The following is a 17,709-nucleotide window of genomic DNA, read 5'->3' on the forward strand; positions in this document are numbered from 1 at the left end:
ATAGGCTGCATAACTCACAGCTAATTCTTGAACGCAAGTTTATTTTTTTTCTCCTGGATCCAGTATGAATCAAAAGCTGGAGTTAGACGTACTGGTTCTCTGTTGTGCAAGCCTTCTGTCTACACAGAGCCAGTAAGGATCCATGTATCTTTTAAGTCGTCTTATTTGAAATGCTGGGTCATGTTTATTTGGCGTGATCGCTTTAATATGCTTATTCTCAAAGTCTCTGGACAAGAAGTAAATCTCCTCAGCCAAGCATGCTTACCACGGATTTCATATCTGTGCAGAATCAATCAAGCAGCTACTGCTTCTGCGTGTTACCAGCGCACGGAGCTCTTGTCCTGCCAGGGAGGTTAAGACAATGTGTTAGGGTATGATCCTGTCTGGGTGTGGGAAAGGGAATTGAGTTGGAGACACTGTGATTCTTAACTCTGGTGGGAAGTGTCAAAGAATGCCTGATTCAAACTGAATCAACCTCAACCCCCTTGCATCATCAGCATTCTAGATATTTTATGCCCTTCTTTTTCTAAGTAAGAACTCTTGAGCTCTGATCAGTTTTAAGCATGGTCTTGCTAGAGTTAGTCCACCTGAGACGAAGTATGGCGCCTATTTGATGAGCCTAGTGATTCTTTGAGATGGAGGTAAAAGATCTTGGCTTTTTTATAGCATAAAAACCATGAATTCATTCAATTTACTGCTCCAGGGACTGTTTCATTTTTCCTGGTGGAAGGCTGTGATGAATGAAATTTGAAGTATGATCATCTGGCTTGTCAGATGAGCTTGCTGTCAGTGCAGGGGAGACTTGCGTGAAGCAATGTGTGGTGCTTACGGTTCGACATCAGTGGCTGGCTAGACTTGGCCTAGTTTGCACACGATGGTCGATATTAAATTGTTCTTACAGATCAACAAACCATTTTTCTTGTAATTCTATCTGTGAAACCCAAATCCCAAGCGTGAAAATATTGATATCTGCTACATACGGTTGAAAATAATAATGAAAATATCTAATCGTGGGATCTGATTGTTGATTTTTTTTTGGTAAGGATTTTAATTCTACAAATTTCAGGAAAGTAGCTGGGCAGATTGGAATGTGAGTGGCATCTCAGTGCATAGATGCCCCTCGATGGAGATGATGGAGGCTCAAAGATGTCTATTCCAACCATACTCACAAAAGAGTATAAAACCTGTAGTCAGTGTGGTCTGAAAAGTCTGTCCGACCTTATCTTTATTGGCCTAAACATCACTTAAATGGTGAAGTTTAAGAATTTCTTCTGCTGCTTTTCTGCTGCAGTATCAGTTGAATGCTGTGTCTTGCTGCTATTAATGGTATTTTTCTTACAGCTTCTGGTTAAAACAGCTTCATAACTGGTGCCAGAACACGTTGAACAGAGCCTAACAAGGGGTCACGGGGTCACTGCTTATCTAAAGAAGCTGAAAATAACAATGATTAAAAAGTACCTGTTGGTGCAACCTAGGCATTGGAAGTGAAGTCTGTGGTGCAGCCCCCTGCTGGCATCCCATCCTGTGGAATGGAACAGAACAGGAAACAGGATTTAATTTCTGCCATGCCATTCGGGTGGCGTGTTTGGGCGGTGCTCTTGTGTCTGCAGGGGGTCAGAACAGGAAGGAAATTCTTGTCAGACTTCAAAAGTTGAAATGTTGTAGGTGGGCAGTGTTTGCTCCGGAGTGATACATCTTTGTGTTTGCTTTTCCATGTTTTTGTGGAAAGTGGCATTGACTGGTAATTGTTAAGTGGTTTCTGATCAATAACCATGCAAGAGGAGCAAAAGAGTTCATAAAAAAGTCAGTAAAGGAAAGCTTTCCTTCCAAGCGTATCCCAAGTCAGCTTTACTGTTCTGTATGGTGATAGGCATGGGGTGTGAAGTGCTTTAAATAAAGAAATTTCTAATTTGTTGCTTGGTAAAAAGCCTTCTCCCACTCAGCTAGGCTTCCTGCTCTGAATCTTTTGATTTGCGACGTGAAGGTTTTTTACAGATTCACGTCTGGTGTCTCCTTCATGCTGATTATATGTAGAACCTTTAAAATGCATGCTACCTGAATGCCAAGAATCTGATTTTTATCTGTTTCTTTCTTTTTTCCCCCCCAAAAATAGGAGAGGCTAGTGCATGTCAAAGCCAAGCTTTATATTTTAAAGGAAGGGGGATTATTAACATCTTACCTAAAGAAATATAATTCCTAATCCTGATTTACAGAGCGCGGGGTGAAAATGTGTATTTGTGATAGATTCTCTCAACTCTCTGGCAGCCGCTGGTTGTTTTTAAATGTGAAGAGGAGGAGGAGATCTCTTAAGGCAGAGCAGCCTGTATCTGAATAACCCCTGTCCTGAAATAGTAGCTTTTGAAGGAGGATCGCTATTATTCAGAGACAGGGAATGTGTGCCATTTTTCTTTAGAAACAGAGATAGGATCCCTTCATCTAAATTCTTGGCAGACTTCAATGAAGTGAATAAGCACACATTTATAAATCTCTATAATGGTATTTACTTCTGGAAAAAAAGAAGCAGATCAATACTAGGGCTTTTTAATAATTAAAAATGTGTATTTCTGTAATCTCCTATTGATTTCTCCATTTATTCTTCAAGAGCTTGCAGAAGTCAGTAAATTTAGGGCTTTCTCCATGAGTGGCAGTTTGTGCTGGCTTTCTTTCAATAGTTATTACTTTTCTGCATGGCCTATCCATCATCTCGAGTGCTTTCTAATTTATTGTAGGGATAATGTTGACAGCAGTGACATGGAGGACATACACTGCGGGCTTGAAATGAAGACACCAGGATGTAGATTTCGTGACAGAAACATAATCTTTCCGTCTTCTGAAGTTAGCAATCTACCGCTCTGCTTTGATTTATGGAGGGGGCTGGATGGGGAACGCGCTGTGCAGCTGGCTGCAGACCGGACTTCGGCACCTCTCATCCAGAAGCTTCTCGTGTTGTCATATGAGCTTTTCTTTTCTATTTTTTATTTTTTTTATGCTGCTAATGTTCATAGCATTAGCAGGTTTAGGTGTTTGATCAGCGTAGTGGGTAAATATTTTAATTTCTGCTCATATTTTCTATGTGGACCGATCCTTGTGTTTTTAGGTCTAAGGTCTTCAAAACCTCTGTAGGCTCCGAACTGCTGTGTTGTTGGGAATAATCCAGCAGCGTCATGTGGCTGTTATGAAAGCCTGGTCAGCACTTCTGGTTTAGAAAGACAGGGGAAGGACAAATTTTGCCTCTTTTCTGTCTGTCGAAGGGAGATGCTATCATACATTTTGGTAAGCTGGCGAGCTGGCCTGGGAGGATTGCTCAAAGCATGCTGTGCTGCTGCCAGTTGTTCTTAAAATGTGTGCTAGTGCTTAATTACCTCTCTATCTTCCCTGATGTCTCCTCTTTGTAGGTTTTTAAAAGGTGATTTTCTAAAAGTGTTGGGAATTGATTGGCTTCTGATTACAACTGTAATCTGCAGTTTTCAATCTTTTTGCTTATTGTTTTAATTTTATGTGAGTAGACAAATGGTGAGCTGTAATTTTTAGGTTGTTTGACTAATGGGTGAACAAATGGGAATAAGAATGATAAATATGAGTGAGGAAATAAATACAGTGAAAAGTAGCATGTATTTCAACGGGACACTGCAACGCAGAGTGGATGTTTAGGTGGGAAATCCAATTTCCTTGTCTCAACTAGCAAGGAGTATGAAGATGGGTTTGGACGTAACATAAGTTGAAGTGGTGACCATCAAAAGATTTGCTGATCTTCTGAACTGCTGGATCCTTTCTCTAACTTTGACTCAAAAGAGTTCAGGTCTTGTGACGGCTTCCATCCTTTGTACTGTCGTTTTTCATTAGAATTACTTTGGTATTTCTGCTGTTAACAAGAAGTTGTTCCAGGTTTAGCCAAGAGTTGGCAGTGACTCTTCTGCCTCCCCTCCAGTTGAGAGAGAGAGAGATTTAACCAGAGAGATTTAACTCTGTTCTCAAACCGCTATTTCAACTGATCCGTGGGCTATGTCTTCCTTTTTTGTTTTTTAGATCACCCAGGAAGCTGGAGAGTTCATGATTACCTTTCCTTACGGTTACCATGCTGGCTTCAATCACGGTTTCAACTGTGCTGAGTCTACCAACTTTGCCACTTTGCGGTGGATCGACTACGGAAAAATGGCAACCCAAGTAGGTGTCTGTTTGGATAAGGGATTACTTATGACCACCAGCTCATGAAATAATTGATTGAGTGGGGGACTTGTCCTTTTGACCAAAACTGAAATTGTTTTGAGCATATACTCTTTCATTGTTCCATGTTGTTGTTTTGTTCTTGTTAATAATTCATGTCATTTTAAGGGCATAGTAATGACTTTCTTGAGTGCTGAATGTACATCCACCTTGTGGAGAGGTTGTTTGGAAACTAATAAGTTTGGATTAGTTTTCTGAATTATCCCAACTGTATTTCACAATGAATAAGGTGACTGATATGACTGAACACAATTCATTAGGCACATGCCGAAGGAGAAGGAATAAGCTAGAGACATCTTAAACTTTCATATGAATATAGCAATAACCTCCTGAAAATATTTGAATTTCTCTACCATCAGCACGGTACAAAAGGGCTGAGTCATGTCTGAGGAGGAGAATCATGCTGGAATGGCTGTGTATGGCTATTTCACGAGGACAAATTTCTTGTATGTTTTTGTTACTTTTGACAGTTCCGAGGACACTGGCAGTTTTTCATGAAAGAATGCATACTGCGTTCTCTGGTTTTTAAATGTGAATTATTAGCAGCTATGGGCATATATTTCAAACTGATTAATATGGTTTTTCTTTTTTTTGATAGTCTGCCTTAAATGGGTTGTTTTTAATGCATTGATGTCTGTGGTACATTAGATGTGATGCAGTGCAGCATAACTGGTTCAATAAAATCTGTGAATTTTTAAATTAGGGATCAGTTCCACACAGTCTTTGGGGAAAGGATAAATGATTGCCATGGGGTAGCAGTGTAAAATTGCCTCAGATGTTCCTTTCCAGAAAGGCAGACTTAGATTTCACTCTAGAATAGCATTTATATCATCTCCTTCACTTATTTTTCTTCTATCAACTCGTCGTGACTCTGCAGGTTTCATAATGCATCCTAATGCTTTGTTCTGGGCAAAACCAACTCCGCTGAAAATGGGCTGCAAGTGCATCTGTGCCTCAATCTGTGGAACACTGTAATGATGCCCATTTTTCCTTTACCAGGGTTTATATTCTAAGAAAGGTAGATGATTACTGAATGTAGTCACTCTCTTCTCCGCTTTGGGATCCTAGGCTCGTTGAAAATGCTGTCTTTAACCCTTCACCTTTGTGCTGTAATGCCTTCCGCCACATTCGGCCCAAGCTGAAACTTTCCACGCATAATTATATTCAGAAGTGATCATTGCTGTGTGTTAATTAGCCTGAGTGGTTGCTTTGTGATTAATGCCAGTCACTCCTTCCTGCTTCTCGAAGCTAGTGCTGTTTCTGGCACTGCAGACAGTGAGGGATCTTGTAGAATCATGAAAAAAGCCATGCTGTTTCTTCCTAGTTTTCCTTTTTAATTAGTGAGCATCATTAAGGCAACTAGGAAAGGAAGATGGTTGTTACCCCACAGGAGCCTTTTTTTCCTGCTTTTTTCCATCTCTTGGTATTTATATCCTCAGCAACTGCAGGCAGGCAGTCCTTGACTATCAAACATCGCAATGCTCAGTGTCCAAGAAGCTTATCCCCAGAAAGCAAGTTTAGCCCTTTGGGTTACTGAAAGGTGAAGTGTCTGTCTTGTTTAGTTTTTCAGTAATATTCAGCCCACAGTTTCAAGAAGTCTGCTGTTAGCCAACAAGTTAGGCACCCGAGCACTCTCCTTGTCTAAAATAAACAAATAGATTTTATTATTTCATTTCTGAAACCACAGTGGTGTAAAAGCATCTAACGTTAGGCATGCTAGTGGCTGTGCCATGAAGTATAAAATACCCACACTCACTGTGCCAGCCAGGTCATACCTCTGAATTGCTAGAAGATTCAGAGTGCAACTGAAATGATTCTCAGAACAGAAAAATCCTTGTACCTAAAAGTCACGTACTTGTTCCTGCTGTCCCCTGCCAGTGTTCAAGGATGTGAATCCAGGGTTGGTGTTTGTAATCTTTTTGGGGTCCTTCGAGGCGGTAAAGCAGACCATGGGGCAGTAGCTGTGGGCTCTGAGACCATGTGGAGGTGGACTGGGAGTTGTCTGTTTGAATTTGTTCTGGAGCTGGAGATGGTAAGAAAAACCTAGAACCACAAGAGATCTCAAATCGGCGTTAAGTGTCTTACAGTCAAAAATGGCCAAGCAAACTTGGTTTGGAAATGTTAAAAAAAAAAAAATAATTTAAAAAATCAAGTTTGTTGTGACCTTGTCTGCCAGGCTTGTCTGTAGCAAATGGTCGTGGTTATACACCCCAGAAAATGGGGTTTATCGGGGAAGTTCTGACAGACCCTTAACTACAGCAGTGCCAGCAGGCACCACTCTAATATTAAAAGCAATTTTGGGTTCAGCCATGTGTTCACAAACAAGTGACATTTGGGAAGTGCAGTTTTAGATTGAGCCTCCATGCTTACATTGTTAAGCAGCGTAGCGTGAAATTACTGAACAAGCAGCATAGAGAGCTCTGAGCAAATCTAGGGAGAGAAAGTTGAAGTGTGGAAGGAGATGCCCAATTTATTTCCATTGCACTTGCTGACACTTGTCTGTTCAGAGATTTCCATTTAATATTACCTAAACCACATATTGCATACATGTTAATTAACCCTTTGATACCTTACTATCAGGCTCCAGATGAGGTATGAATGCTGTTACACAGTGAGGGCAAAAGGTTTATTTAAATCCCATTTTAAGTTAAACAGGAACTTTAATGGAACATCAGCTGACTCTCTACACCCCACCTGCCTGCACATTTAAGAAGAGAATTCAGGGAGAGAGACATCCAGGAGTGCAATTTTTGGTTAACTGCTGCAGCTTTGCTAAATTTAGAAATGGCTATATTGATTTCTGTGCTGTCAGGCACAAATCGATTATATTTGCCTACATCAGAGCAGGTTTTTCTTCGTGTCATATGGTCATTTTTTAACATTCTTAGAAACTCTTGAGTAGGTGACGCTCCATAAGCCCGTAGTGTTACTGCAGTGAAACCAGGTGGCTGTAAAGTGATTCTTCTTCTCTCCTTGTCCTGCCAGTACTCGTGAGATTGGTGACAAGGTAAGGTTCAAAATTAGACAGTTTTAACGTTCTCCTGGGTGTTATCCTGGGGATTATATTTGAATTCTGCTTTTTTCAGAGCTATGAATAGAGTGAGACGTGTCAATGGCATAGAGTAAGAGACAGGAAGGTAATGGCTTACCTCCAAAAACCATAGATAGAACCATGCTAATTGCCTGCCAAACAGATGAAATGTTCTGCTAACCACCATGGAACCTGCCTAGGCTGTAAAAATACATGACGAATGCAGTGAAGTTTAAAGATCAGCTTCTTAGACACCGTTTCTGCTCAAATTGTAGAACAAGCATCAGCACTGGCAAAAAACGAAATGGCTGCGGAGTTGTGTAGGAAACGGATAGTTGGTATGTGTGCTTGTATTTGTGTAAACTCGTAACCAGGCTCAACAGATGCTTAAAAATGCCATTGGAAATTGGCTTGGAGAACCCTTGGGTGAAGAAATCAGCTGTCTGGTTCAGAACCTAGTGGGGAGGTTGTGGAGTCTCTTTCAGAACTGTGCAAGAGAAGATGCCATAAAGGAACTGGACGGGTGTTCATCTGTCTACAGTGGTCATGGGGATGTTCCTTCTGGGCTTCATGTGTTTAGATGCAAGCTGTAACCATCTCTGACAATGATCTCTTACCATTTACTGTCTTCATCTATCATCATATCTCCTTTATGTTTAGCCTGCTCCAAGCTCAGGTGGGAAATCTGAGAACTGAAGGCTTTTGGCACATTGGTTGCCACAAGTGTTCAGCAGAATTCTCAGGTTTCTTTCCTTGTGCGTGCCCTGGTTTTGTTTCAGCTTTTTATTTATAGCAGGTGTTTGCTTCTGAAGTCTGACTTGATCTGTGTGGTGAGTGCTTCTCTAGCCTCAGTGCTGGTATGTGGTGGACAAAATTCCTGTCACTGCTGGTGATATATTTAAATCCTCAGGACTGGTTGCTTCCACTTCTTAGAAAATGTCAATCTCCTTCGATTCAGAGGAAGGCTATAACACTCTCCTTTACCTCAGGTCTCTGATTACATGGTGCTGTACCACCGGGAAATAGACATCTTGCCTGCAGCTGGACATTGTGCCCAGAAGTATAAGAATTAACAGCTCTTTAACTGTTACCTCATTTACTGTCATTGTAAATGTCTCCCACCAGTCCTCAAGGAACCTTCTGTTGCAGCCGGCTTCTTTCCAGTCAAGGTGACTGACTTTAAGACCAACCACAGTTGCTTAATCCATGCAGAAAGCAGCAGCTAAATATTACACCTGTCATCTACTCTACAGGTGGGAGGGAGACCTTCAGTTAATCTTGGGGCTCCCGTAGGTCATCCTGGAGTGCAGTCATCACTAGGTCTCTCCAAATATTTAATGGTAATTCATTTCAGCATTCTTTGTTAAAATGTGGAGATCAAACTCTAGCAGGAGATGCCTTTTTTAAGATACGGCCCTATCTGGCTAACATCAGCAGCGGGATGTTGTAATGGGTGAGGTACGAAGAGATTCAGAAAAAGGAGTTAAAGGGTTTTTCAAGGAGTTACAGATAGTGGCACAATGTCAGGGGTCAGCTGTAATCTGTAATCTGAACACTCTGCTTTAGGCCTTCGTATTATCAATTAAATAATTCAGTTGAATGGGGATGGTTTTATTTTCGTATGCTGTAGTTAATGTTTACCTGCACAGGCAGAGCCTGGAAATTACAGAGAAACACTTTCCTTTGTACTCGGTAGTTGGTGCTCTTCAGTCATTTGTCTACCATTAATTTTTTTTTTGTTGAAAAAGGCCTGATGAATGAAAGGCAGTGAATGATCGTTCTCATTCCCTACCATTAGGTTTGGGTTTGTTCAGTGTGCTTTGTGTTTGTGGTGTGGTTTTGTTGTTATTTACTTTTTTTTCCCTCTATATGAGCCTGCAGTTGCTTTCTGCATTGTTTTTTGGTTCAGTTTGTATCTGAAAACTCCTGGATGCAACCATCGATAGGCTGAGGGTGGTCTTAGCAGCGTATTTGACTAACCAACCCTTTCAGCATCAACTGGTTTAGTAAAGTGTCCTTCTTGAAGTTGAGGCGGCCTGTAAGTCTCCTCTGGTTTGAAAAGCCACTTTCAGAGCATACAATTTTATAAGAAATTCAAGTGCATCTCCCAGGTCGGCTTTTCTATTTTTTTTTTTTTTTACAAACTGGACTGGAAATAAGTGGGTGGGAGGGGAACAATTTCTTGCTCTTCCCTTTATATTACTAGCAGACACTCCTGGATGATAGCGGCTGCGTTACCATCGGTTGACATTTTCATACCTTCATTTTATCTCTTATTTACCCAGAGATAGTGCTGGAATTATCTCTCTCAGTACAAAATGGGGTCAAGTTGCCCTCCTTCCCAAATCCTACACTTTGTGTCCTGAAATAAGTAGCCGTCATCTCCTCCTGCAGCACATTCCAGGAGAGACCTCTGCTCCAACACAGCTCAGTCCTCTGCTGCTCACTCCTTTCTCTGGCAAGAAAGCGAAGACGAGTAAGACTTCTGTTTGGATTTTACTGCTACATAAAGGCATCCCCAAGAGAGGTGCCTTTTGGAGCTTACACTATGGCCTTTTGCATTGCTTGTTGTTTCCAAACTGTCGCTTCTGCGGCGGAGCTTTATTTTTATTTTTTGGTGTGCGTTTTAAAAATAATAATGGAATAACAGATCTCAAATTTACTTTCGGAGTGTTTGTGATTTAAAGTTGTCTGACATATAATTGTCATTGCAAAATTGAAGCTTGCTTCTCCTCACTATTCATATGCTAGTAGGTTTTCACTTGAAAGATGTCCTTTATTTCCCAAGAAATAAAATTCCTGAGAATTATGCAGAAACTGCTTGGTAGTGCCATAAAATTGGTCTCTGAAATAGGGGAAATAAAACTTGTATTTTTGCATTACTTTGTATGTATGCCTTAACTGATTCTAATTGGACCTTTTAAGCATAGAATACTAATAAAAAAATTAAAAAAATAAATATTCTAATATGCAATAGCATTTCCGTAGTTCCCTTTTGTAAGACAGATTCAAAAAAATGCTCTTGTATAAAATATTTCCCCTTTTTGGTAGTTATTTTCTGGTGTTATTTGTAAACATTCCTAATGTTTACATTCCACAAAACACTGATTCTTTGCAATAAAAAGCAATTTTTACAGTGCCTTTCAGGTTAAGGTGGGAAGGAGCCAGTTATTTTTCTGAAGTTTTCTCAGCGCTTCGTTTTATCAGCTCTTTTCTGAGATCTCCTTCTGAAGTACTGACTAGGAGGTTGCTTGGCAGCATTTTTCTAAGGAAGGAAGAACAAATACTGGTCTGTAATCACAAAATCTGGAGGTTTTGGGGATTTCAGCCACTGGGCTGGGTGGTACCAGCTGAGTTTCTGGCCAGCCCTGGAAGAAGGGGCACGCGAGCAACTGCAGCGCCAGGTCACCAGGAGCTGCTCAGGACCTGACTCCCCCAAATAGGACATTTTATGCATCAGGGCAGGCAGTGGGGGCAGAAAGGACTTCAGGCATCTTCCCTGCTCTGCTCACCCCTTATCCTCACCCTTAAGGCGTTGAACTGGTAGGGATCTGCTTTACAAGATTGCTCAGTCTGATTTACTTCTAGCTTAATTACTGGAAGGTGTAAAGCGTGCTGTTCTTGGCTTCCCAAATGCTTCTTGGAAATGACTTTGCCAGCTCGGGGTGCCTCTCCGGGAACTGCCCTCAGCCCGTCGGGTCCTGATGTGGCTGGGCTGCCAGTCTCCCCCCCCTCTCCCTGCCTCACTAACCCCGTGATTTATAGCACAGAGGTGGCAGTGTGCTTTGTGGCTGCAAGTAAATGGCTGTGTGAAGAATGTGCTCCCTGCAGCTTGTTTGCTCAGCTTCCCTGCCACATGGAGTCCCTGGTAAAGGCTACCAGCCCCAATCATTCATGTGTCAGAGCTGGGGCTTTGGGGTCATCGGGCTTTGGGGACAGTAGGACTGCGAGGCCATCACAATCCCTTCTGAAAGCAGCCGTAGCATTGTGCTTTCCTGGGCTGTTGGTGTTGCTCCACTGAATCGCTTCACGGGTGACACATGGGGGCTTAGATACAAGGGAAGAAGAGCAGTCTTAGCCATACGAATGAATAAATAATAGTGCATTCTGCTCCAGAGTTGCAGAAATGATGATGTTAGAACTCGGGAAGGCAGTGTAAAAGTGTAAAGTAGCTGTGAATTCACATCACACTTTCTCATCAGGTTTCTTTTCTTTTTGTTGTCCTCCAAGGGCAACATTTGTTAACCTTCTGTCTCTTTGCTCTGGGCAGAAAGAACATTTTTAAAAATAAAGCCCACTTTTTATTATAGCGTGCTTAGAGTAGTAGATTGCTTATGAACAACATCTTCTAATTTTTTAAACTCCACCTGGCTTAATTATTTGTCTTTCCTGACAGCCATGCTCCTGATTTTCTTGCAGCTCGGTTCCCTACTGGCAGGTTCAGTCAGCAGGTTCTGTTGCAGGGTCTTTGAGGATGCTTCCTAATCTCGCTCGTCAGGATTCAGATCTCACCCCTGCTCTATAACCCACCAAACCCTCCAGCTGCTTCGAGAATGCATGCAGGTGAATGCAGATTATTACTGGAAAGAGAGAGAAGTGCTTCTTTTGCTGTGCTGTTTTCAGAGGGGCCTCGATTGCTGTTTCTTTTAGGATTGATAGACAGCCTCCTGCCTCCTTTATTTATACATCAGCCCTCCCTTGATTCTAATTTATATCATTTGGAGATGCAACAAACAAATCTCAGCTTCTTGTCCGTTTGAAAAATGTCACTGAGGAATACTCGTTGTTACCAAGGAAAATAATTCCAGTGTGCTAGAGGCAGATCTTGGGTTGTCGCTTCAGATACCAACACTTGATATTCCACCAAACGAAATGATTCATGTTTCTACAAACTGCCTGTAGATTTTCCTAGCCATACGAGGTATACAAAATGGTGGATTTTACTGCTTTATTTGTCATATCACAGGCCTACAAACCATCACAGCTTTTGGCTTTCTTTTTAAACGAAAAGAACAAAAAGAGTTGATCCAACAGGAGGATAAAAGGCTAAGTGCACTGACTTAGCAGGAATTGTCTGGTGCATCTGTCACTTCAGAGCTGTAGAACTTCGCTAAGCCATGTCAGTGCATGGTAGCTGCTCCCTTAGTGCACGAGCACGGTGCTGACCCGCTGACATGACATGCTTTCTGCCAGCAAAAGTGCTCAGTTGTAGACTTCTTTTACCATCCACAAGGCTTATGATGCGGAAGAAATAATAGCTTGAGATAACCTAAACATGGTGTTCACTGTAGGCTCTCATCCAGTGGTTATGATTTGGTCTTAAGTTGGTTATTCCTTGTAATGGAAGGAGTCTGTCCAAACACAGAGGATCTGGTATTTCACCGAGTCCCTTTTTGGAAGTGTTGCTGAGAGCGATGAATTTCTTTCTTGGTCCTTTCAGCCTTATCAGAGACACAGTGCAGGACCCTCACCCACTGGGGTTGCGTCCATCTCACGGGAAAATGTTCCATCATTTTTAGAGAGATTCAGGAGTAGTTGGCAACTGCACAGGTGTAGTCTACAGAATAGTAGAAGAGCTTAAAAAAAAAGGTGATTCTATCAGAAGTGGTGAGATAGCCTGGGGGAGAAAGACTGACACGTCTCCGTGTAACGCCAGAAACGTGTGAGTTGGATGGAGTGTTGTTGTATTTGCATAACATGTCACATAACATATTATACTGCATTTTGAGTGTTGCAGAGGAGTGGGGTAAAACTGCGTCCCCAGCTACCACCACTTGCCATTTCTCCAGCTCTTCTGCCCGCAGAAATCTGCACGGAACATTATGGCAGCAAGTGAAGGAAGCAAGTGAGGAGAAAGCGTGCCCTGCGGCCAGAGACCAGGGGGAGTCCTTGGAAGCCTTTGCCTAATTGTTTTGTTTATGAAACTCTGTGGAGGGTTTCCAGTGGGTTTCCTAATGAACTGGTTTGTTGTTGAGACTTACAGCAATGCTTGTAATTAGAGTAGAAACAGGGGGTCAAGACTCATCTCCCTTCCCACAAGCTTTCAACTATCAACCATTAAGCACACGAACTAAGCATTTTAGGTTTTTCTCCATCTTTTCAAAGTTTAACTCCTCAGTGACTTGCAGAATGCCCGATGTTCATCTTTTAGGCACCCACCTGCAATTTGTGTGCTTTTTGTCACTTTTGAAAACTTGGTTGTCTGTGGGAGCATTGCTCGCTGAGGGGCTGAGTGGAAATGTGACTTTGGGCTGAAGGGAAGGGAAATAAACCAGAGCACAGACTAGTTTTTTCTCTCATACTGGCTGAGTATTAACTAAATCTCAAGGAACACATCTGTACTCGGATAAGCAGCTGGATAGCTGTTTAAAAGTACTGTACTGGGAGGATCTTGTCTTTCTGCCAAAAGCTGGAGCTTTGTGTCTTGTCCTGGCAATTCATAGGGAGACGTTTAGGAGCATTCTCTGTGTGAGCAGTGTGTATTCCTGTAACATACAGCAAGAATTTTCTGACCTTTTGGACATAACCATCATTTTCTTTCCTGATTTTAGGCTTCATCACTAGGAAGAAGCAGATAAAAAAACGTTAAGCAAAGATTTAGGTTTTCCATTTAATGACGGCATAATAGCTGAAAGAACTTATCTTTGAGTGCATTGTGTTTTTTTTTTTTTCTGTTCAAACTTCCATTAAGGCAAAGTGGGAGGCTAGCTGGGTCTTAAACAACTGTGCTTGCAACAGGCCCTGACTTCATCTAAATGTGAGTTTTTTTCTATGAGAACCAGATGTGCCAATTTACGTAGATCATTTTTGTGACTATTCCTACATAAGGAGAAGGGTTGTTTTACATTAACTCTTTCTGTTTTACAGAACAGATGGGGTTCAGTTTAGTGGTAATAGCTGGGAAGTGAGGGAAACTGCCCCTAACACTGTTCTATTTTCTGTCCCCTGCCGCTTTCCTCACAACTTGCAGCTGGTCCTTGGAGATGAATCTTCCTTGATGACAAATACTCTGTTGTTTGATCTGTCACTCCTCCAGCCGTGCTGTTCCTGAGCAGGTCGGTGTGGCAGTCTGGCTACCAGGTGGGGAGAGGCAGAGAAGAGGCACCAAGATGTTTGATTAGATCTCAGAGCTCCTTACATTTCTCACCTGCCGGTTTGATATGACAAGCACATCCCTCATGTTGCCTTTTAGTCATGGCCTGTGCTTTGGGTGACCATATCACTTCTAGATCTTTCACAGGTCTACGACCAGTACGTGTTATGCTGCCAAAAGAAAGGAAGGAAATCTGTAGTAGGAATTTCTGGAATACCTGAATGGGGACTTTGTGGTTCAGTTTTCGCTCACATAAAGGAAACGAGGTTTCTTATCTCTCCTTAGTGGTTGTGTAAGTGTAGTCATGTTCATTTTATATTGTTGCTTCTGTGAATTTTAATAATGCTGGAGTAGTAAAGTGTTAGATTTTGAGGGGAGGGGGGAGAGAAATGGATTATGAAAGCTGTGTTCCCCAGAGATTGGGATAAAGAGAGATGGGGGTGGTGGTGTAGGCATAATACGTCTTAGGAAACCTGTGTGTTTATGGCCAAATCACATACTTGGAATATTCAGTACAAATACGATTCTGTGTATTTGAAAACGGGCAGTTGATGGGAATGGCTGTCATTGACAGGGAAACACAGGCTTGCTCTTTTTTCCAGTTCTAATAGAGCAGATCAGGTAATTAGCTGCAAAGGAATCTTCTCACCCCTTTTTCCCCGCAGTCTCCTTCTCCAATCTCCCTTCCTGCTCCCTCTCCCACCCCTAATACATACATACACGTTCCTTTTTGCAATTGTATGGTGTCTGCTGTGTTAGCAGGGTCTTGCTGCTGTGTCTGAGGGAAGGGTATGGAAAAATACCCTGCCCTGGCCATTGTGGGAGCATGAATGTGACAGAACTGCAGCAGCTGAGGAAATATAACTGCATGATCTGGGAGAAGCCCCAGAGGAAAAAGGCTTTGTAAATTATTCATGCTTGCTACTGTGAAAGCAATAAAATTAAATTAAAATTGAAATATAAACATACATCATGTTAGATTTGTGTATGAAGAAAGGAATTTGGCTACTGCAGGCTGCTGGTGTTGCGGCGTGCTGGAGATTGCAGCCCACGGTGTCGTTTCTCTGAGTAGCAGCGTGAGGAGCAGCATCCAGTTAGCTCAGTGCGTGGTGCCGCGATGATCTGTGTGTATTGCACGTTGTTGTGAGCCTTTCAGGCTGCCGGTGGTTCTGTGGTGTTGGAGACTGCACCGGAGACCTGGAGACCTGTCTGACTCAGGATTTGCTCCGCTTGATTTGAAGGGATTGACATCTGCGTGCCGGTAGCACCTTGGTGCCAGGTCAGGATCAGGGAGGGGGCTGTGCCTCTCTTCAGCCTTTTTTCATATCCGTAAAGGCAGAGGAGGTCAATCTCCATAGCTCACCGGCGATGTATGCTGTGGGGTGCTCTTCTGCATTCCTCTTTGTAGCAGTACACAGGCGTTTTTAACATTTCTTAAGGAAAAGTGATTGAGAATGTGCTCAGCACAAATCCCTTAAGCATGTGTTTGTGGAGGTGCTGGTGAGAAGCTTCTGCCTGGGCAGGAATTTGAAACATGGGCGCCAGCTGTGGGCCTGCCATTCTTTGGCCAAATTGCGTTTCCAGCCTTTCTTTCCTGCACTATTTTTCATTAAATGAATCGAGTTTTCCTGAAAGCGCCTGGCCATAAATACTTCTTCCCACTCAACGCGCTCAGTGATTGCTGCTTTCCAAGTCGTAGCAGGGCTGCAGGTAGCCCAAATGAGAAACAGGGACTGGGGGAAGTGGGATAGCTGAGAACTGCACGGAAAGAATCCTTTTCTCTCTCGATAGCTTCCTGAGAAGCCATAAGGCTTTTAATAATGGTAGTGAAAAATGAAAGAAGATACACATTTAGTTTCATGCATTTCTGTGAGGAAAAAGGATAGAATAGTTTTGAAAAGGTACAGAGAGAGGGTGAAACAGCTTTAAAAAGTCCTGCAAAGTGGCTAAATTACCACATCTCAACTTGAAGTTGAAAGGCAATTTAGCGCAGGTGCCTGCCAAGCAATGCTTTGAACCTTAGAGCAGCACTAAGAAGGGATCCTGCTTTTCACAGCCCCCAGCAAAGCCGCAGATCCAGCCCCCATGAGATGAGGGGACTTTGCTGTGTTGCTGTGTCCTTCTCAATCCTGTGCTGCCTTTGAGTTCGAAGCTCATAAAGAACAGCTGCTCCTTCAGCCTGGTGTCTGCGTCCGGGGTGAGAATCTCCTTGGAAGAAAGACAGTCCATTAATCCTGAGCTTCATCAGAGCAAACAGAATCCAAGTAAAAAATCCTGTATCTAGTCCTTGTGTAGATGAATCCAATGGCAAGGATGTCATTCCAGAGGTTAATTTTAATGAACGTATGTTACTTGAGATGAAAGATGCATGTTTTCTTTGGCTTAGGCATATTTGGGTTAAACACAGAATGTTGTTGGTTTAGCCTTTTTTATTGCTCTACGTGTGCTTTGGTTAGTCTCCTGAAGTGCACAGGTAAAAGTAATTTATTGCGGCTGGGGCTTTGTGTGTTAATTGCTGGAGGTTGAAGAATATTTTGATATTTTTTGCTGCTTTAGGACTTCTGTCGGGGCACTGGGGAGTCAAGTTGTGATAATTTGTTAGTTATAAATCACCAATGTTTCTCTTCTGATTTTTAAAAGCCTGCTCAACGTACAGGTAGGTTTTGTTCGTTGTGGTGTTATCAGCTCAGAAAATGGAGAGCAGCCAGGGCGCCTGCTGTAGGGTGGCTGGCTGCTCGCTTTCCATGACGCACATCTGTATTTTTATTCTCCATTTTTGTGTGGGCTGAGCTTCCTGAATAATGCTATTGCCAAACCGGCATCTTGGCTATTACCTGCATCCAGTGGCATCGGTACGTTCCTGCTTTCTCTTTTGATTCTTCTCCCACTCCACTATTTTTACTGCCTTTTGCTAAGTAACCAGTTAATTTTTGCAAGCTGGACACAGCTGAACAGATCTTGTCCGTCTGTTCAAACCATCTTGCGTTGCCGGCAGCAAAATGTGCTTAATTTTTGGTTTTGCAATTTACTGTCTAGTGAAGGATTTATATGCCACATCTTTGACGTGCAATTATGAAGTTTAACTGCCTTGGTCATTAGGTTAAGCTTTTGTTCCTTTAAGGCTTTTTCAGTTACAAAGTGGTGTTGCTAATCTCTTTTCAGCCTGAGAAACTCCAGAAGAGACTGGCTGAGAGGGGAAATGGAGGTCTGAGCTCCAACTCAGACCTCTGGTCTGTATTGACCAAAGTTATTACTGTCTAATGACTGTAAGACAGCAGATGAGTAATACATACACCGGGTAGCATTTATAAGAAAGTTCTAACTTGGTTGGTGGGCTCAGAGAAGAAAACGTTGGGGAACA

General features: G+C 42.3%; 1 protein-coding gene across 3 annotated transcripts in view; it reads left to right on the forward strand.

The window, feature by feature from the left end:
- Positions 1-17,709, forward strand: part of KDM4B (lysine demethylase 4B) — a 90,495-nt gene that overhangs the window by 39,100 nt on the left and 33,686 nt on the right. For all 3 annotated transcript variants that reach the window (XM_068661989.1, XM_068661990.1, XM_068661991.1), the window contains exon 8: positions 4,027-4,164. In XM_068661989.1, the coding sequence (XP_068518090.1) occupies positions 4,027-4,164 (138 nt within the window). The remainder of the gene's footprint in view (positions 1-4,026; positions 4,165-17,709) is intronic.

The sequence above is a fragment of the Anas acuta genome, chromosome 26 (genome assembly GCF_963932015.1).
Source record: "Anas acuta chromosome 26, bAnaAcu1.1, whole genome shotgun sequence".
Classification (NCBI taxonomy): domain Eukaryota; kingdom Metazoa; phylum Chordata; class Aves; order Anseriformes; family Anatidae; genus Anas; species Anas acuta.